A 22,241-nucleotide genomic window follows, 5' to 3' on the forward strand; every position below is an offset into this window, starting at 1 on the left:
AACCTGTTCCTACCATCGTTTTGTTGGATTGTGTCCACCCAACCGAGGCCAGCAAGCCGCCACCTGTTGGCAGTTGGCACCGATGAAACCAGCACTGCTCTATCATCTCCAGTAGACCAGCACTATAAGGTCCCTTTGGAATATGTGTTTTTTTATGAAACATTTATCATGAAAATGCACTTATTTCTTTGAAATCTCTATACAATTTTGTGTCTCAAATGATCTCGTGTCACAATGTTCTAGTGTGTACCATGTATGTGCCATGTTACCTGTGGTTAGAACCTTTAACTCTTTGTCTCTCATGAACAACACGATAGATACATGTAAAAAGAATAAATGATACAATGTCAGAGGAATTATTCTTTGATTGTTGAGAATTACAATGTGAAGCTCCCAGGTATATATGGGGCTTGTTTGGATATTATTTTCATAGTGAAATTCTGATTCTAGATATATAGAATCTGGATACAAATGATGGGTGTTTTGAATCTTATTCTTATAGTGATTATTGCATTTAGTGAAAATCTCTGAATACTAGGTTTAGGGTAGATAGTTGGATTCTAAAATACAAGTGTTTAGATCATATTCTCATTTTCACCCCATTCTCCTTTTTATTAGGAGATCTAGACAGGGCCATAATCCATACAAAATCAAAGAGTTTGATAAAAGCTCACACAGTGGATATACTAGAGTCTGTTTGGCAGAGCTCTTAAAGCAACTTCTAGACTGAATCTAGGAGAAGCTCTGCAAAATAGTTTCTTAGTGAGAAGTGATTCTCTGAAATAAACTTGGAGGCTGAGAGCTAAACAAAGTAGCTTCTCCTAATTCACTCCACACATAAAAGCAATTGTATGCATAGAGTTTATCCTAGAGTTAAATAATTCTGAATTTTACCTAAATGTATATAAAAGCAATCAATATTTATTAATGCATGATATGTATAGATTAATTATAAAATATATATTTAAATTAGTTTATTTGAAGATATAAATTTCGAGATCTAAATTTAGAATTGTTTGATTTTTCAGAAACGAGATTTATAGTTTCTTTTTTCAGATGGAGCTGAGTATTTCTTATTCACATGCATCTCTCATCAGGCCTATTCACACGCATGTCTCGTACTCTCGTTAGAGTTCCTGCTTCAGCCGCCACCGCCCAGCCGAGAAATCCCTACCACATCGATCTCCTCCTCTCCAACATCCATGGAAGACGATCACTGTCCTCCCGATGATCCGGCGTCCAAGCACGACATGTTCCCTGCCAATATCCTGATTCCCCCGCCTATGTACCCCGAGGATATTGATCCCCTTCCGGACTCCATCCTCTTCGATCCGATCGGCTACATCAGCGACCGTACCAACGGCACCACCGCCGGCGCCTTCACCAAGGGCGGCAGGCGCATCGAGGTGACCTTCTGGGTGGCCCACCCTCCACGCGCGTCCTACTTCTCCGTCCACAGCCCAGCTGGCCTGGAGATCGACGACCATCCCGCGATCGTCGCCACGGAGAAGGACCTCGCCCTGCTCCGCGTCCCCATCTGCCATCCAAACTACAACTCCAACAACTCTACGGGCAGTGACTACTTCGTCTATGAGGCCGGCACCAAGCCAACGCTCAGGCTCGTCGCCATGCCCCGCTATCTCTCCATCCCGGACAGCAGCGTCGGCCTCCTGCGCTTCCGCCGCCGCGGTATGTTCTTCATCACCATACTGTGCTGGACCTTCACCATCGGGCAGTACGATCTACACCTGTACACCTCGGAGACCAACTCATGGAGCAAGAGATTGATGCATATTGATTCACCGGAAGCAGCAAAGAACTACACCTATGCCAGCAAAATTATCTCCATCGGAGGGGAACAAGGTTCAATGGCGGGTTTGGTGGCTTGGGTTGATCTGTGGAATGGCATCCTCATCTGTGACTTACTCCAGGACAGCCAAATTCTTCAATACATCCCATTGCCGTCGCCGCGTGTGCCCACACTGCGCGGAGGTTCACCTCTGCATGTTCGAGACATCAATGTCGTCGGAGGCTACATCATGTACTTCGAGATGTGCCTCTACGTTGGACTAGACCTAGAGGAAGGTTGGGAGGGAGCTACATCGAGGATGAAGGTTTCTCGTACGGAGACAGAGTGGGAGGAGGGCTGCAGGATCAAAGTTTGCAGTGACCCAACATCTTCTCGTGTGCCCCCTAATCTGCAGGAAGGCACTGTACTCAAAGAACCAGTGCTGAAGGGACGGCACGCAGGCTTTCCTGCTATCAGCTTGCACGATGACGATGTTGTTTACATCATGGACAAACACAAATTCCTGGACAAAAAGGCATCAGTGGTAGCTGTTGATATGAAAAACCAGACTGTAAAAGGTGCAGCAGATTTTGTCTCTGGTGTATTCTTCGGTCTCACTCAAGTCTACATTCCAAGTGGAATTTCCAGATATATGGGTCCTTAACGGTACTATACTGGGTTATAATTGGCTTCGTACCGAGGCGCAACAGGGACCTACTCCCCCTCTGCCCCAAAAAGAATGGAAGTCTCACTTTGTGAGGAGTACAAAATCACAAGTTCACGAATCGATTTAAATATATGAATATTGACACTATTATCTATAAATATAGTTAAATTTAAAATTGTTTGAGTCTTCGGCAGCAAGATTTACATCCTTTTTTAAACGGAGAGAGTGTTTGGTTGCAGTTGAAGGGAATCCGTTTTTTTTTCTTTTGACAGAAAGGGAATCCGGTTGATTATCAGTCACTGACAGCACGTTGTGGCTGGGCCTGTTTAGATGCTGCTCTCATGCTAGGCAACAGATCCTGGAATCTCAAAATCGATGACCTGGATTGCTGCCTGATCAGGCAAGCTTGCCTGGCTAAGCAACCAAACAGGCCGTAGTCCTTCGCATGCATCATAAACGTCTAGCAAGCCAGTCCCACTAGAAATAACTTGCCAATTCCCTATAGAAACAGAGAAAATATTCATTTCTACCGAGCTAGCCTCGGGGGTACCTTAATATGTAGAGAGACAAACTCAGACTACTATTCAGTTAATTAAACACGCAGACGCTGCGTCCATAGACCTGTCTCAGCTAGATATAAATGGTAATGGTACCAATCACGCCCTACGTCTACGTGATCGCAGCCTAATCTGGATAGAGCCGAGGCATCAGCACCAACAAAGACTTTGGTCCGCTCCCGTTTTCTTGCCTCACTGTCAATGATGTTCTATGTTAAAAAAGTAAAAGCTGAAACTCACCTGCTGAGATACTTCAGTCCACCTATAGAATTCTAGGGCCGGTTGTTGAGTACAACTCGAGGGCTATAGGGAAGGAAACAGTCTTCTTTGATCTGAACTAGCAGTCTCAACTTTGGTTACATATAATATGAACTTACCGTCTAATATCTCGATCGGTGAAGAAGTCATCCCAGGGAAGGTCTCCTCGGCAGTGTTCGCGGTGACCTTGCATGATAACTGGTAACTGCCCAAACGGCAATTACTTAGCTTCCCTCTATTTTAAATTAAATTATATAATTCACTTCAATCTTGACCCAAGTCAAACTTGCCTAACCAATTTTTTAAGAAAAAAAAATGTTAGTATCTATAATTTGAATAAAAATACTGTTCAAACATAATACATGGAGATTTTTTATGAAATTAATTAGATGTTATAAGCGCGGGTGCATTTTCTATAAAATTGGTCAAAATTAAAGAGCTTTGAATTAGAACAAAGCTAAAGTGAATTATAATTTACAACAGAGGGAATACATAGTAAATAGGACTAAAATTGTTTGTTAGGATGCCTAACTTTGGACCTCATTCTCCAAGAGTGAAGTTCTTCATCTGGCTTCTGCAGAAAAAGGATCCAGCGTCGTTCTAACCTCCACCGCAAACACATAGTGGACTCTCCTATCTGTGAAATCTGTCAATGTGAAGATGAAACTCCAGAGCATATCATCTTCGGATGTCATTTCGCTGCTGCGTTCTGGGCAAGGCTTGGCATAGCATTGGCCCTGGACTAACCGATCGGCGACCTTGTTCTAACTGCCAGGCCTGCTGCAATTCCTGAAGTTTAGTTCCCAATGTTCTTGGCTGTCTGCTGTTGGCAACTTTGGAAATGCAGGAACATAGTTATTTTCAGGAATGAAGCTCTCACCCTACAGCAAGTTCTATCATCCTGCAAAGCGGAAGCTAACCTGTGGCGATACAGGTTGCCGGTGGCCTCTAGAGCTTTGATAGACCAACAGTGCATTTTCTTTGGTTCTGTAATGTAGATTCTATGAGCCTTCCTTCACCTACAAACAAAAACCCTCTTCCGTGAGGCATTGTAAATCAATCCATTTGATGATGAATAAATTCAGGTGGGTGACCGAAACTTTGGACCTCATTTTTTGCACTGCTCTGGTCTGCATTATTAATTGTTTTGTAATAATGAATAGCCATATGCATTGATCAATGCAGAAGCTGGGATATCAATATATTCTCTTTTCTAAAAAAAACTATATATTGAGCCAAGCAAACAAGGCCAAGCTGCACTACACAAGCTGACAAGCTTGTGTCATAGCCATGCATCAGCTAAACATAACATATACTACATACTCAAGTTTAGGAAGCTACAAAGCAGTGTGGTTTCTTCCAGACGAATGAACCACTTCATTTTCACAATTCTAGATGCAATGATGCATCCATGCATCGTAGTACATAACACATCAAGCTAAGGTAACAATCCTATAATCCCTAAAAAATATAACACCTTGGTAATTAACAATCCCTTCGATGTATACATCTCAACAACCAACACATTTTGACTACTAGAATGTTTGAACTCATTACATACAAGTCCATGAGAAACCCGGATTGTTTTGCATTTTGCGTGCAGACCAAGCATGCGGTAGGAACTTACACCATTCCACATTCATACTGTATATATGTAGGGGGCGCCTCTGCAAACCTTCTCTACCGTGTGCGTTTAGGTGTAAACCGTTGAAGTCTATGGCATTCATGAGTTCCATTTCGCTCTACATTGCAGCTCTCCTCCTATTCGCAGCCTTGTGCACTTCGGATGACCGTCTTGTCCCTGACAAGCCGCTGTTGCCCGGCACCACCATCATATCTGATGGTGGTGAATTCGCCTTTGGCTTCTTCGCCCCATCCAATTCCACTCCAGAGAAGCTCTACCTTGGCATATGGTACAACAACATCCCCCGGTTCACTGTGGTGTGGGTTGCAAACCGGGCAACTCCGGCCATCTCCTCCTCAACTCCTTCGCTTGTTCTGACCAACAATTCTAACCTTGTCTTGTCCGATGCCAACGGCCGTGTTCTGTGGACAACCAACACGACCACTGCTCCGAGGTCGAATAGTACTACTGGATTGGTGCTTATGAACACAGGCAATCTCGTCCTACGGTCACCAAGCGGCAAGATTTTATGGCAGAGCTTTGACCACCCAACTGACACGCTACTCCCTGGCATGAAGATATGGAGGAGCCACAAGACGGATGAAGGAAACCGGCTTGTTTCTTGGAAGGACCCCGAAGACCCCTCGACGGGTACCTTCTCTTTCGGTGTGGAGACAGACTTGTTCGTGCAACCCTTCATCTGGAATGGCTCCCGTCCGCTCTGGCGCAGTTCTGTATGGACAGGCTACACGATCTCCAGTCAAGTCTACCAGCTGAACACCAGCAGTTTGATGTACCTAGCATATGTTGACACTGTCGATGAGATTTCCATCGTCTTCACCATGTCCGAAGGTGCCCCACCTATGCGGGCTGTGATGAGCTACTCAGGCAGGATGGAACTACTTGGTTGGAATAGGAATTTATCAGATGATTGGACAGTGCACATAACATGGCCGGACAGTAGTGAGTGTAGCAGGTATGCCTACTGTGGACCCTCTGGTTACTGTGACTACACAGAGGCAACCCCAGCTTGCAAGTGCCTTGATGGGTTTCAGCCTACGGACGAGGGAGAATGGAGCAGCGGCAAGTTCTCACAAGGTTGCCGGCGAAAGGACCCACTACGCTGCAGTGATGGCTTCTTGGCGATGCCGGGCATGAAGGTACCTGACAAGTTTGTTCGCATCAGGAAAAGGACCCTTGTGGAGTGTGTGGCAGAGTGCAGCAGCAATTGCTCTTGTCTGGCATATGCATATGCAAACTTGAACAGCAGTGAGTCCAACGCTGATGTGACAAGGTGCCTGGTGTGGATTGGAGATCAGTTAGTTGACACGCAGAAGATAGGTATGATGTCAAGTTATTTCTTTAACACTGCTGGTGCTGAAGCTGAAGAGACGCTGTATCTCCGGGTGGCAAATATGTCAGGTACCATTTCATATGAGGAGAATTTCTAAATCGGAAGTTCCCATGTGGGTGCGCCCCTCTGAAGCCACCCAATATGAATTGATTGGATGGCTATGGGTGGCATTCCCCCTTGTGGAAGTGTATTTTCAACATGTTATCTCTTTAAACTCAGTACTTAGGTTTCTTTCCCAAATCCCAAGTATGCAGATACCATAAACACTAGTCTTATATCAAAATAACAAAACTATCTATTATATTGTCGACCAGAATTTCTTGGAAGCTCGGTAATGTTAATCTACCTGGTCTAAAGAGCATGCATCAGGGTCATGGCGAGGCATGTAGTATGACAGTGGCAACTAATTTGCACGTACTCACAATCTACGCACATTGCAGTAAAATATGTGTAGCAAGTACCTGCAATAGATGCTGAGCTGAGGTGCACTTTTCTCTCTCAATGATTTAGCTATTGGTACAATGTTCACTACTACACATTTTTCAGTGAAAAGGGTACTATACGTGTAATGTCAGAACATTATTGCACCTGTTTGGCTGTTCGCGGACAGAACTCTGTAGGCATATGACATGAATTTTCATTGCATTTGCAGGTAAAAGGACAAAAACAAATGCAACAAAAATCGTGCTACCAATATTTATTAGTGCTATTCTTCTAACTTCCATTTTACTTGTATGGATCTGCAAGTTCAGAGGTATGTTTTCTAATCTACTTCTACATACTAATAGCAGTAACTTAAAAACAAATAGTCACCAACTTTTCGGAGCAGGAAGGGGAAAGGATGCAGCAAATCATACCAAACTAATGCATAGGGGTTTGACCACTTCAGATGAAATTCGAGAAAGAAACACTTCCCGTGATTTTGAACTTCCATTCCTGAAATTCCAAGATGTTCTTGTTGCAACAAACAATTTTTCCCCTACATTTATGATTGGACAAGGAGGTTTTGGCAAAGTTTATAAGGTAATTTTCATTGTAGTTCTTCTTCTTTGTTTTTCCTAGTTTAATCATTGAATCAGGTACACTGCATGAGTTATCACAATCTTACTTTTCTTTGATAATCTTATATAGGGCGCACTAGAAGGTGGTCAAGAGGTTGCTATTAAAAGACTTAGTAGGGACTCAGATCAAGGAATACAGGAGTTCAGGAATGAAGTTATTCTAATTGCCAAGCTACAACACAGAAACCTAGTTCGACTTCTTGGTTGCTGTGTTGAGGGAGATGAAAAGCTGCTGATTTATGAGTACTTGCCCAATAGAAGCTTAGATGCTATGATTTTTAGTATGTTCTATTGACATTTACCAGAAGTTTAACATAAAATTTAACAATTATATATTTGCATTTTTAACATATATGACAATTGTTGTTTTGCAGACCAGGAAAGAAATGCAAGACTTGATTGGCCAATAAGATTCAAAATTATCAAAGGAGTTGCAAGGGGACTTCTCTACCTCCATCATGATTCCAGACTAACAATAGTTCACAGAGATCTCAAAGCCAGCAATATTTTACTAGATGCAGAGATGAGACCCAAGATAGCAGACTTCGGAATGGCAAGAATCTTTGGTGACAACCAGGAAAATGCAAATACGAGACGAATTGTTGGGACATAGTAAGTACTATATATTGCAAATTAAATATAAGATTTACCAAAACCATGTCCATAATTTTTTAAAATGAAATGTTCTTACCAGTGGTTACATGGCTCCTGAGTATGCAATGGAGGGCATTTTCTCTGCGAAATCTGATGTCTATAGCTTTGGTGTGTTAGTATTGGAGGTTGTAAGTGGCATAAAGATAAGCTATGTGGATCGCATACCGAATTACCCAAACCTAATAGTCTATGTAAGCAAATCTCATTATTTCACAGAGTAAAGAGCTTGGAATATTTTTTTATACAATATCAACGTGTGATGTGACTGTTTCAGGCATGGAGCCTTTGGAAGGAAGGGAAGGCAAAAGATTTGATAGATGAATGCATTGATGAGAACTGCTTACAAGATGAAGCTTCACTTTGCATCCATATCGGGCTTTTGTGTGTAGAGGAAAACCCTGAAGATAGGCCATTCATGTCTTCTGTTGTGTTCAACTTGGAGAATGGATACACAACACCACCAGCGCCAAACCACCCTGCATATTTTGCACAGAGAAATTGTGATATGAAGCAAATGCAAGAGAATATTCTGACCTCTAAGAACACAGTGACTCTTACAGTCATAGAGGGGAGATAGAGTAATTGTTTTTATTTTTAGTCACAAAATATTTGTCTAGGTTAATTCTTGAAGTGTGAATATATAATTTCTTTTTTTAACGCAATATATAATTGCTTTTAGCAGTAATCTGGAGGTGATACAAGTATGCCGCTATCTTTTTCCAACTAGAATGGTGCAAACGGTTTTGTATGGAAAACTGAATGCCTGGTGATAATCAAACAGATATATCAAGAAAGATCCCATTTAGATAATACAGAAAGCATAAAGTTTGCAAAACAAAAAATCTACCTAGTATGGGGGACAGCCAGGCAGGGGATGCAATTGTTGATTATCACTGACCCAAGGTTGTCATCGATCACCTGCAGAAGGCAGCACCAATCGTGTAAGCAGATAGCGCTTGCTGCCATGCAGGGACAAGCGGCTGGTGCCTGCTGGTGTAAACTGGTGCAGGTGCAGGAGTGGCAACGGCTCAGGCATTCTGCCGAACACATGGAAGGCGTTCAGCGACCACAAGCGAGGAGGAAGATTAGCTGAAAGTTGCAGTGGGCACGAAGAGAACGAACGTGGGTACACAGCTTGCTCTCAGTCGCTCAGATTCTCACCTTCCCTACATTGGCGTCCGGCGAGCGACGGTCGAACCTTTGATCTCTGGTCTCTGGATTGGTCGGATATGGTCATATCGAGGACATGCACCGCGGTCCGCGAGGAATCAGGCGACTATGCTAGGCGAGAGTGCTCCCAAATCTGACTGAGCAGCAACTTGCAAGCGTACACGGTCCAACCCGTTACGCAGTGCAAAGTTTGAGGCCCGTAAAGATTCAGCCCTAGTAGAAGGAAAACAGAAGAAGAAGCCCATGAAGCATCTCCGTCTTTTTGAGAGGTAAAAGGATATGAAAGCTTTATTAGAGTTTAGACGATGAGAAACTGAGAATATTTTCCTTTTTTATTACAAAAATAAATAAATAAATAAATAAATAAATGAATGACAGTGATGTTGCCTCACTCCTTTTATTTTTTTACTAGAACATTCATTTTCTCTACGTAGAATGGTTAACCGTTGCTAGGCCTTGTTTAGTTCCCAGAAAATTTTGCAAAATTTTTCAGATTTCTTGTCACATCGAATCTTTAGACGCATGCATGGAGTATTAAATATAGACAAAAATAAAAACTAATTACACAGTTTGGTCGAAATTGACGAGACGAATCTTTTGAGTCTAATTAGTCCATGATTGGACAATATTTGTCAAATACAAACGAAAATGCTACAGTGTTGATTTTGCAGAATTTTTTGGAACTAAACAAGGCCCTAGTCAATTAAAAATGTTGCACCATAAAGGAGTACCTGCCGAAAGATGTTCCACCATGGGGAATAATATTGCCTGCTTAGTCGATACCTGGCTACATAGTCGGGTACAGAACTCCAGGTAATTCTCCGGGTGCAAGTGCAACCCCTGCTAAATTTTATCCAACTAAACTTTACTCACTTTAATAGCTAAAGTTCTGAATACAATAACTAAAAAAAATTAAAATAGTTTAGTCCTACTAGTCACTAAAAAATATCTAAAATAATTTTAGCTGACTAAAATTTAGCAAAAGAAACCAAATAAGGCCTTATAACTAATAACATCAAATTTTGGATACATCGTCAGCTAATAGCATCTACTAATATCAGTGGCATATATTTCATTAACAAGAACAGGATAGGCAAGTACAACCCACGGTAATCCAAAGATTACCAAAACACACCAAGCTCACAGAAAGTTAAGAGTTGAGATTACATTAAAACATGAAAAGTGACTAACTCCGTCAACTCTAAACACGAAGGGTGTCAACAGCTCCCAGAGCTCTGAAACCCCCAGCTATCCACAAGGACACTTTTTGAAGAATGGTCTGAAGAAGTGTCATCGGTTGGCTTGTTTCTATGTCGAAAGTACGTGCATTCCGCTCTTTCCAGAAGATCCAACTGACTAGCAACACAAGTAAATCAAAACCTCGACGGATGGTCTTGGGCAAGCGTTTCCTACTGCTGATTCACCACTCCATGGTACATCTCCTAGATGTTCACCAGATTCTGTAGCGCGAAAAAAACTAAGGCACAGAAACCAGACTTCCACAAAAGATGCACGGGAGGCTGTCCTAGAGGCCATGACGCCACCTTCTTTCTACCGTCCAACATTTCCTATGTAAGTTTGACAGGGGGAGATAGAGTGACTTCATTTTTAGTCACAATATATTTCAATATTTGCCTAGGTTAATTTTGTAAACAGATGGTGCTTGCGTTAGCATTAATCTGGAAAGTTAAATAGTGTACTGCTATCTTTTCTCTACTAGTATGGCGCACACGCTTTCTTTGAGAAACCATATGCAGCCTGAATGGAATAATCTAAACGGATAGCTCAACATCCTACTGAGGTAGGGTATACTTGGCTAAGAGCAATCACAATGTGTACCATAAGATAGTCCATAGGATTAAAATATTTGCTATCAGGTAAAACACTGTTAGACCAGTCTATAAAAGAGTCCATAGTAAAAGGTATCCATAAGATTATGGACTACCCATAGAGAATAAAAAATGTTACTTTTTCTCACTCCTCACTCTCTCTTTCTTGGCTTTGCACAGGATTGTAAAGAAAAATAATTTTTTATCTTATATGGGATCCACTTTATGGACTATTAGTTGTTGACTGAAACATTGTGAAGACAACAATAGTTATTGTTCACTGACACAAAAGCTGCTCATATGGACTACTTAGTCTATATACATTGTGGTTGCCCTAAATGGGCGGCCCGACCCTAGCACTATACGGCATCATGCGGCATTATATCCTATCGTACCGTGCCGTCTCGGATCATCGTGTTAAACTCTCGACCCAGGCACAACACTATGGCTCTTTAACCGTGTCGTGCCGTGCCGATAGATACGGCGTCATGATCTATCCTCAAAGTATCAGACGATGAAAATAATCGAGCTAGCGTCGTGCCGGCACTGCGGTCCGAAGTTACGGCCCTGGTACGACACTACCACCAGACCGTGTCGTGTCCGAATCGTGCTTTTTAGTGTCGTGTTCGGGCCAGTTCATTGTGTTAGTGCCAGATGGAAATCTATAAGGTAAGGTTTTTGAAGCAGACTCCAAGGATGGGATCAGGGGATGAGATTGTTGCTTGCGCTCCTCCTGGCCTCCTGCTAGTGAGGTCTGAGCTCCGAGACACAGTCGCCGCCAATCGTCTGCAGCAGCAATGACGCAACCCGCTATCGCCTGCCGGCATTCGCGGACAAGTGGCCGGCGTGGTGTAAACTGGCGGCGCGGCCGGTGGACCGCTGGCGCTGGACGCAAAGCGAGGGAGGGGCAAGGGGAACGGCTTGAGCATTCTGTTGAACATGTCGAAGGCGTCCGATTCTTATACGAGAATGCGAGAAAGCAACTGTAGCAGGGGCCGCCGCTACACCCTAACACAGTAACACCTGTCGAACAGCGGATGCGGCAGAACACCTGTCGAACAGCGATGATGATCATGTCGGCGTGGACGGCGATGGAGAACGGGCCTAATTGCTGGGGCGCAAAAGATTTATGGCCCATGAAGATTCACGCCCCAAAGTAAAGAGAAAAAAGCTCGTCATAGCCCATCCCGTCGAAGTGCAAGTTGGGCCAATATTTGGGAGACCCTACGTACCCATGTCAAAAAGGAAAAAGTCTACTTTAGGTCCCTCAACTTTCGCAAAAGTCTGATTTTCATCCCTGAACTCTAAAACCGGACGAAATACATCCCTCAACTTTTAAAACCGTGCACATTACGTCCTTAACCTGGTTTTGAAAGTGGTTTGCCCTTTTCTTTTAATTTATTTTGGCTGATTTTTTTGAAAAATCACAGTAAATCACATAAAAATCATAAAATAGAAAACTCAATTTTGTTGGACTTCAGATCAGTAGATCTACACATTGAATATATAATATAGTATGTTCTTGTTGATGCAAAACTGATCTGCAAACACAAAGGGCTAATACCCGATTCAAACGTTAAGGCGTGCCAGCCGATTTGACCTTGCTATCGGCAAAGGTGATAACTCGAATACTTTAGTCCTGACAACAGCGATGCGCCCGGATGTCACGGCTAAGAGGTACTCACGCGGAACTCGAGAACACGCCGAGCTTAAGTCGACGAATTCCTAAGAACTCGTAATAAAAAGAAAAAATATGACGAAGTCGTCGAAAAGTAGATGCTGGAATATGAGTAAAAACGTGTGTTTGATTGATTTCTTGATAGATATCCTGATTACAAGGTCTTGGGGCTTATATTTATACCCTGCTCAAAGAGCTACGACCAGACGCGATTAGAATTCGAATTCCAAATTACACGGAACCCGTATACAAAACGATACGAATAACATAAGGAAATAATAAAACCATCCTTCGTGACAAACCGAAATTCCTCCACATGACAACTGGCAGCTTCCGGACTCTCCCTTCGCGTCATCGGCAATCCCCTTGCCATAGTCATCGGCAGACCCTTTTACTTGGTCATCGGCACCATACTACTGTCTGAGGACTTAGTCACATTCAACCTTTCCCTCATCGGCAACCATCCTTACCAGCAACCCGCATCGTACTGCCATCCTGTCCTGCCATCCTGGACACGTGCCCAAAAATGGTGTCAACACATGCCCCCCAGTTTCGGAGTATAAAACTATTAATGCTCCGAAATTCTCTGCAGTAATGATGTCTTCTCCGCAATTAATGCTCCTAATCTGGTAACCGACAACCTCAATCTGGGCAACTCTGATCCTAATCCCCCGCAGATCCCTCGAAATCCACAACTTCCCAAACGGGCATCTCTCTTAGTCGTACATCGGCAACAATACCGTTACAAAGATCTGCCGATGCTCTGCCCAGGATATTCGCAAAAACGGTCACTTCCCCTCTATCCGCCCATCGGCAGGACGACTGTTATAGAATATCACCGATGGACCGACCAGGAGATCGCGCACAGTAAAATATCTTTAGATAATGACCGCTTCCTGTCAAATCACCTGCACAATCCCTGGATTATCGTGCGAACAGTTACCATATCCACTTGAGTACCCTCGGGTTTCTCGGATGCGGCAAAGAAATAAGTCAGATTTGCCCTTGTCCATCTTGCCCTATAAATAGTTCCTTCTTGGGTACTCCTCCCTCATTACATCATTCCGATAAACTTATTTTCATTTATTCTTATAATCCTTCCTGTCTTCTTTCAGGCGATATCGTTCTATCGGCAACATTTGCCGATCAACCTGCAGCTCCATCGGCCTCTCTGAGTCAAAGGCAGGAAATCGCCTTGAAGCAAGTAAGTCATCCACTTTTCCATCGGTATCATCTGCCGAAGTTTTGACCATAAAATTGACCTATTTCATTTTCATTTTCAGGAACAAGATTCTCCCGACAGCTTGTTCTCCTTCGCTATTGATATCTTCGAAGAAGAAGGCGAGGAAGCAAGCTCCTCTCGGGCAGTTGGAATTGTATCGGCAGAAACCAGAGCTAGGCTGGAGGAGCTATCGGCCATACTTCATCAAGACACAACTCAACTGGTCGACGATTCCGACCCAGCCAAGGCTCTGTTCAAGACTCTTAGAGGCCAAATTCCTGCCGATGCCGAAGAAGCACTCTTCCACGCTGCACACCTGGAAAGCCGCCAGCTACAGTACCAGAGAGCTACTCGACGTCTTGCCGATAGAGCTGCTCAAATCCAGCTCTCTAAGGAGATGATGAAAGAAAAACTCTTAGCCGATGAGAAACATAAGAACATCGGCATCTTAAAGTCCTCAGGTGATGCACTGAAGCAGAAAATGTCTGATCTATCGGCAAAAAGAGAAGCTCTGCTGGCTGAACTCAAGCAAGTAGAAGATGCCCTGTCCCAAGCCCAACAAGAAAATAGTCAACTGCCGGAGACCATCAAACATCTTGAACAGGAACGAAACGTCCATGGTCGTAAAGCGCTGCAACTGAAGAGGAAGCTGAAGCCGATTGAAGGTTCTGCCGATGACGATATCAAAGAGATAGAGACAGCCAACCAGATTCGGCTGCGCGCCATATCCGCAATCCAAGCGCTGCTGAACATCTGAAGCCTTCATCGGCGACACACCTTTGTTTCTCCGCTTTTAGCTTTTAGTCTAGCCGATAAGACTGTTGTCGGCATCTTTTGAAACATTAAGTCTGCCCTTGAACATTTAAATTCAGCCGATAGGAGTGTTATCGGCACTTAACCTTTTATGCATCGATCCATATGCTGGGGTAGTACTTCTTCAAATATTTGCCATTTAACGCTCTGGGAAATTCAACTCCTTCGAGAGTTTCTAAAATATAGGCATTACCAGGAGCTGAGCGTTTTATCCGATAAGGACCTTCCCAATTAGGAGACCACTTCCCAAACTTTGAACTTTTAGTCCCGACTGGCAAAATCAACTTCCATACCAAATCCCCATCGGCAAACTCCTTAGCCTTCACTTTTTTATCATACCATCTGGCAACTCTCTTCTTATTTTCTTCTATACTCATTAAAGCTTTTAACCGATGCCCTGCTAAATCATCTAACTCATCGGTCATTAAAGTGGTATAATCATCGGCAGCCAATTGATCTTGAAAAGATAATCGCCTAGATCCAGCCTTAATCTCCCAAGGCAAAACTGCATCATGTCCATACACCAATTGATAAGGTGACACCTTGGTTGATCCATGACAAGCCATCCGATAAGACCACAGTGCTTCATTCAACAATGTATGCCACCGCCTAGGATTTTCTTCAATCTTTCGTTTAATAAGCTTGATAATTCCCTTGTTAGACGCTTCAGCCTGCCCATTGGCTTGAGCATAGTAAGGAGAAGAATTCAACACTTTAATTCCCATACCGATTGCGAATTCATCGAACTCCCCCGACGTGAACATGGTGCCCTGATCGGTAGTAATCGTTTGGGGAATCCCAAATCGGTAAATAATATGCTCCTTCACAAAATCAATCATATCGGCCGATGTGACTTTCTTCAAAGGAATAGCTTCGACCCACTTGGTGAAATAGTCAGTGGCAACTAGAATGAATTTATGCCCTTTGCTAGATGGTGGATAAATCTGGCCGATCAGATCGATAGCCCACCCCCGGAACGGCCAAGGTTTTATTATAGGATTCATAGCCGATGCAGGTGCTCTCTGGATATTACCGAACTTTTGACAACCTTGACATCCCTTGAAATATTTAAAACAATCTTCAAGTATGGTTGGCCAAAAATATCCATTCCTTCGAATCATCCACTTCATCTTAAAAGCTGACTGATGCGCTCCACACACTCCTTCATGGATTTCCCCCATCAAACTTCTGGCTTCATCATCACCCAAGCATCAGAGAAGAATTCCGTCGATAGTTCGATAATACAATTCATTTTCAAGGAGCACATACTTGGTCGCTTGAAACCGAACCCGTCTTTCAACTTTTTTGGATGGATCTTCTAGATAGTCGATAATTTCTTTCCTCCAATCACCGGCACTGACTGCCGATGTCGCATTAATCATTGGCTGATATCCTGAGGCATGCTGGGCTAACCGATTAGCGTCTTCATTATGCAATCGGGGAACATGCTCCAATCGGAAGTTCTTGAATTCCTTTAACAGTTGCATACTTCTCTCGAAATAGGTTATGAGAACTTCACTTCGGCATTCATAGCTTCCGGCCAATTGATTTATAACCAACATGGAATCCCCGAATATTTCGACAGCGTCAGCACGAACTTCTCTTAACAACTCCAATCCCTTGATCAGAGCTTGATACTCAGCCTGATTATTTGTCGATGTAGCAACAATCGGTAATGAAAACTCATACTTCCTCCCCTTAGGAGAAACCAATACAATGCCGATTCCTGCCCCCCGGTCACAGGTAGATCCATCAAAGAAGAGCGTCCAGGGTGCAATTTCCAAGGTTTCCACTAGACCGCAATGCTGAGTCACAAAATCGGCCATGATATGCCCTTTGACTGCTTTAGCCGATTCGTAACGCAAATCGAACTCCGACAGCGCTAAAATCCATTTACCGATCCTACCACTCATAATCGGCATAGATAGCATGTATCGGACCACATCATCTTTGCACACAACAGCACATTCAGCCGACAACAGGTAATGTCTCAGCTTGATACATGAAAAATATAAGCACAAGCACAGTTTCTCAATGGCCGAATACCTGGTTTCAGCATCAATCAACCTCCTACTCAAATAATAAATTACTCTCTCTTTCCCTTCAAATTCTTGAACTAAAGCTGAACCGATAACCGATCCATCGGTAGATAAATATAATTTGAAGGGTTTTCCTTGTTGAGGTGGAACTAAAACTGGAGGATTTACTAGATACCTTTTGATTTCATCCAGAGCCAACTGCTGTTCTTCTCCCCAAACAAACTCCTGATCGGCTTTCAATTTAAGAAGAGGACTGAAAGCACGAATTCTCCCAGATAAATCCGATATAAATCTTCTGATAAAATTCACCTTGCCGATCAAGGATTGGAGCTCGGTTTTATTGGTAGGGGCCACTATTTTATTGATGGCATCAATAGATCTTCGACTAATTTCAATACCCCTCTGATGTACCATAAAACCAAGAAACTGCCCTGCCGATACACCAAATGCACACTTGTTGGGGTTCATCTTCAATCCATGCTTCCTGGTGCACTCCAACACTTTTCGTAAATCGGCAAGATGCTTTGAGAAATCTCCAGACTTAACCACCACATCATCAATATAAATTTCTACGATCTTGCCGATGAACTCATGAAATATAAAATTCATAGCCCTTTGATAAGTAGCACCAGCATTCTTTAACCCAAAAGTCATGACTATCCATTCAAATAGTCCAACATGACCAGGACACCTGAATGCGGTTTTTGGAATATCCTCCTCTGCCATGAATATTTGATTGTAACCCGCATTACCATCCATGAAGCTGATGACCCGATGGCCAGCCGCAGCATCAACCAGTAGATCGGCGACGGGCATTGGGTATCCATCCATCGGCGTAGCTTTATTGAGATTCCTGAAATCAATGCACACCCGAAGCTTCCCGTTCTTCTTGTAAACCGGAACAACATTGGAAATCCATTCGGCATACCGACACTGCCGAATAAACTTAGCTTCAATAAGTTTAGTGATTTCGGCCTTAATATCAGGTAGAATGTTAGGATTACATCAGCGGGCTGGTTGCTGATGTGGCCGAAATCCAGACTTGATGGGTAACCGATGTTCAACAATTGATCGGTCTAAACCAGGCATCTCTGTATAATCCCAAGCAAAGCAATCTTTATATTCCTTTAACAAACTAGTTAACTGCCGTTTACACTCAGGATCCAATTTAGCACTAATAAAAGTAGGCCTAGGCTTATCACCACTACCTATATCTACTTCTACCAAATCATCGGCCGATGTGAATCCTTGGCCTAATTTTCCATCATCGGCGAATCTATCCATTAAAAACCGTCGTCAGAACCGACTGCTTGGATCGGTGGAATCTCATAATCGGCAACTTTGAGAAAATCTTTCTCCCAAACTTCTCCTGAAATGCACCTAGTCTTTTCATAAGTATCCGCTTCTGCTGATGCGATAACATAAGAAGAATCCCCTGGGACGATCTCAATCTTGTCACCTACCCACTGAACCAAGCACTGGTGCATTGTAGATGGGACACAACAATTGGCATGAATCCAATCTCTCCCTAATAATAAATTGTAGGCACCTTTTCCGCTGATCACGAAAAAAGTTGTCGGCAAGGTTTTGCTGCCGATGGTCAACTCTGCGCATATCGCCCCCTTGACTGGAGACACGTTTCCTTCAAAGTCTTTGAGCATCATATCGGTCTTGGTCAAATCTTGATCCCCTTTCCCAAGCTTCCGATATACTGCATACGGCATAATGTTAATAGCAGCTCCACCATCAACTAGGATCTTAGTCATTGGCTGCCCATCAACCCTTCCTTTGAGGAACAAAGCTTTAAGATGCTGCCTCTCGTCATCGGCAGGTTTCTCAAAGATAGCCGTCATCGGATCCAGAGCCAACTGAGCTATCTGATCAGAAAATTCCAGGTCATCGTCACCGGCTGGTGCAAGAAACTCCATCGGTAACATGAAGACCATGTTGACGCCTGCCGATGGACCTTCCCTCTTAGTGTCTGACGGCTGCCGACTTCCAGAGTTCTCTCCCTTGTTTAGCTCCTCTTGCCTTTCTCGTTGCAATCTCCTTTTCTGTGTCTTGGTTAATCCTTGAGGGCACCATGGAGGAAGTGGCCTTTGTCTTGCCATCGGGCGTCGGTTCTCCCTTGACTCCATACGATGTGTGTTAGCCTCTCTGCAAAATATGAACTCATCGGGAACCCGCGCATTAGCCATCCCCTCTAGCTCTTCCTGGTTCCTGGGAAAATACTGGGCACGGTCACCGAGCCGATCGCGAACGCTAAGCCTGCCCCCCAGCCGATCATGAACTGACCCCCTTCCTCTGATTGGCCCATTAAATCGCCGTTCATCATCATGATAACGCCGATCGTTCCTATCGTACCGATCATAACCGTTGCATTCAGGGCAGTCTCTGACAGTAGGAAGCTTGATATTTTCCTCCCAACAATGGATGAAGAATGGGCAATTCCAATGATCCCTGTGCCGATTCCACTCCTGTCGGCGTCTTTCTTCTTCCCGTTGATATTCTTCCTGCTGGCGTCGATACCGATCTTCCCGTTGTTGCCATCTCTCTCGAGGCCTTCTATGAGTTATGACGATACCAGATCGAGGAAGTCTTCCTGAGCTAGCTCCTTCCTGGACCAAGCCCTTACTTCTTGCATCGGCGGTAGTAACTTGATGCTGAGGATCTACCGATGCACTCTTCTCAGCTGTCTCCGACGTTAAGACCTTAGCCTTCCCCTTAGCATCCAACATGTTTGTCGGGAAAGGATGTTGGTCTATCTTCATCGGCTTCTGGGCTTTGGAACTGTCAAACTTGATTCTCCCTGACTCTATAGCCGATTGCAGCTGCTGTCTGAACACTTTGCACTCGTTGGTGTCATGTGAAGTTGCATTATGCCACTTGCAATATCTCATCCTCTTCAACTCTTCTGCCGACGGGATCACGTGGTTAGGTGACAGTTTGATTTGACCTTCCTGAAGTAGAAAGTCAAAAATCCTATCGGCCTTGGCGGTGTCAAAGGCGAACTTCTCTGGTTCCTTTTGCCCGAAAGGACAAGACATCGGCCTCTTGTTTTTTACCCATTCTGCTAAACCGATTACTGGTTCTTCGTCGGAATCTGAGCTTGTTGCTTCGTCAACAAATGACACTTTCTTATTCCATGCCCTCTTAGGCTCGAAAGGCTTGATGTCTTGATCAGATATCCTCTGCACCAAATGACTTAAACTTTCGAACTCCTGAGAGGCATACTTATCCCTGATATGTGGTAACAAACCTTGGAAAGCCAAATCGGCTAGCTGCCGATCATCCAGAACCAGGCTATAGCATTTATTCTTGACCTCTCGTATCCTCTGCACAAATCCCTCAACCGACTCATCATTACGTTGCCTCAACTTGACCAAGTCGGTGATCTTCTTCTCATGAACCCCCGAGAAGAAGTATCTGTGGAATTGCTTCTCTAGATCGGCCCAAGTAATTACTGAATTGGGAGGTAATGATATGAACCAAGTAAAGGCCGATCCAGACAATGATGATGAAAATAGACGAACCCTCAATTCGTCCCTGTTACCAGCCTCTCCACATTGAATAATGAACCTGTTGACATGCTCCATGGTTGACGTGTCGTCCTGTCCGGAAAACTTTGTAAAATCCGGTACCTTGTACCGATGTGGAAGCGGGATCAAATCATACGCTGGAGGATACGGCGTCCGGTAAGAATAAGTGTTGACTTTGGGTTTTATCCCAAATTGTTCCCTCATTACTTCAGCAATCTTATCGGCCCAATAAGCATCGGCATCTTGCCGATGAGGCGGCTGCGGATCTGGCATTTGGTGGCGAACCTCCACGTGTCTGTTTGGGACGTGACCTGTATGGAACATCGTATTGGTCACCTGTCCTCCAATCTGCGGACTACCAAACTGCTGTCCACCGATTGGCTGTCCAAAATTTATTGGCTGGTTGGGAATTCCCTGACCTTGGAACCCGGGATAAACCTGCCCTTGCTGGAACCCCGTAGTCTGATAACCCTGCTGGGGCGATTGTGGAAAGGCTTGCTGTCCAAGCCATCCATTATTAGCGTTCATCGGCATAGGTGCTGCCGATGATTGGTAATTGGGTACCGTCGTTGAATTGACATACCCCGACTGGGCCATAGGCCTCTGTTGTATCAGCATTGACTCTGCCGATGCGTTGGGCATCTGGAACATTGAATCTTGAGGATTTCCAGTGTGAGGCCTTGCAGTAGTAGTGGTGGTATACCGAGGACTCTGGTTCACCGGCACATTGGAAGGTGCCGATGTCATGGGAGTTTTGCCCCTCATGTCAGTTATCTGTGATGTTCCCGGCGTCAACTCTGGAGGCATACCATAACCCCACCAGTTGGGAGGAAGAGTTAACCCCGACATTGCCGATGCCAACATATCTGTTGTCAGTTTATGCTGCCCAACTGAAATTTGTGGGTTGGTTGCCATCGGCATGGATAGTGCACCAGTAGTCCCCAATGTACTTGGAGGGACGGCAGACTGTGCACTTGCACTCGTCAAGGCAGCCGATGGAGCCGTGACCTCTGGTGCCGTGGGTTGATGATGGGAGGGGCCCACATAATCCGGCGGGATTTGTCCTTCCTTGAAGGTTCTTGCCACGGCGTTGAAAACCGTATTAGACAGTACACCAGCTTGGTTAATCAACGCTCGATTGATGGCATTGTCAACCATATCTTGAAGCTTGCCAGGATTGGCGTCGAAGGTGACCTGCCGTGGTGCCGGCAGTGCATCTTTCTGGACCACTTCGCCGCTCCTGTTTATGCTGAAAGACTTCAGGCATTGCTGCTTGAACTCTTCCATGGCTTGGGCAATAGCTTGCTTCTGCTCATCCTTGAGGTTGGCCTCCGTCACGGGGATGACGTTGTCTTGATCGAGGTCAGAGATCGACATGTTGATCTTGATCTTGAATCTGTCCCACCAGGCGTGCCAAAAGATGTGTTGATGCAAAACTGATCTGCAAACACAAAGGGCTAATACCCGATTCAAACGTTAAGGCGTGCCAGCCGATTTGACCTTGCTATCGGCAAAGGTGATAACTCGAATACTTTAGTCCTGACAACAGCGATGCGCCCGGATGTCACGGCTAAGAGGTACTCACGCGGAACTCGAGAACACGCCGAGCTTAAGTCGACGAATTCCTAAGAACTCGTAATAAAAAGAAAAAATATGACGAAGTCGTCGAAAAGTAGATGCTGGAATATGAGTAAAAACGTGTGTTTGATTGATTTCTTGATAGATATCCTGATTACAAGGTCTTGGGGCTTATATTTATACCCTGCTCAAAGAGCTACGACCAGACGCGATTAGAATTCGAATTCCAAATTACACGGAACCCGTATACAAAACGATACGAATAACATAAGGAAATAATAAAACCATCCTTCGTGACAAACCGAAATTCCTCCACATGACAACTGGCAGCTTCCGGACTCTCCCTTCGCGTCATCGGCAATCCCCTTGCCATAGTCATCGGCAGACCCTTTTACTTGGTCATCGGCAC

At 44.2% G+C, this 22,241-nt stretch overlaps 1 protein-coding gene and 1 pseudogene across 1 annotated transcript; both read left to right on the plus strand.

Moving 5' to 3' along the window:
- On the plus strand, positions 4,313–6,372 carry LOC110432327 (S-locus-specific glycoprotein S13-like). Its single transcript, XM_021452496.1, has one exon. It carries the CDS (start codon positions 4,988–4,990, stop codon positions 6,344–6,346), a length of 1,359 nt encoding a protein of 452 aa, XP_021308171.1. The 5' UTR covers positions 4,313–4,987; the 3' UTR covers positions 6,347–6,372.
- LOC8074168 lies at positions 6,623–7,646 on the plus strand (annotated as a pseudogene).

This window comes from Sorghum bicolor, chromosome 2, assembly GCF_000003195.3.
Source record: "Sorghum bicolor cultivar BTx623 chromosome 2, Sorghum_bicolor_NCBIv3, whole genome shotgun sequence".
NCBI classification, from domain to species: Eukaryota; Viridiplantae; Streptophyta; class Magnoliopsida; order Poales; family Poaceae; genus Sorghum; species Sorghum bicolor.

What these genes read in the sequence shown, in the direction of transcription:
- LOC110432327 (XM_021452496.1), top strand. Translation starts at nt 4,988, where the DNA reads ATGGCATTCATGAGTTCCATTTCGCTCTACATTGCAGCTCTCCTCCTA.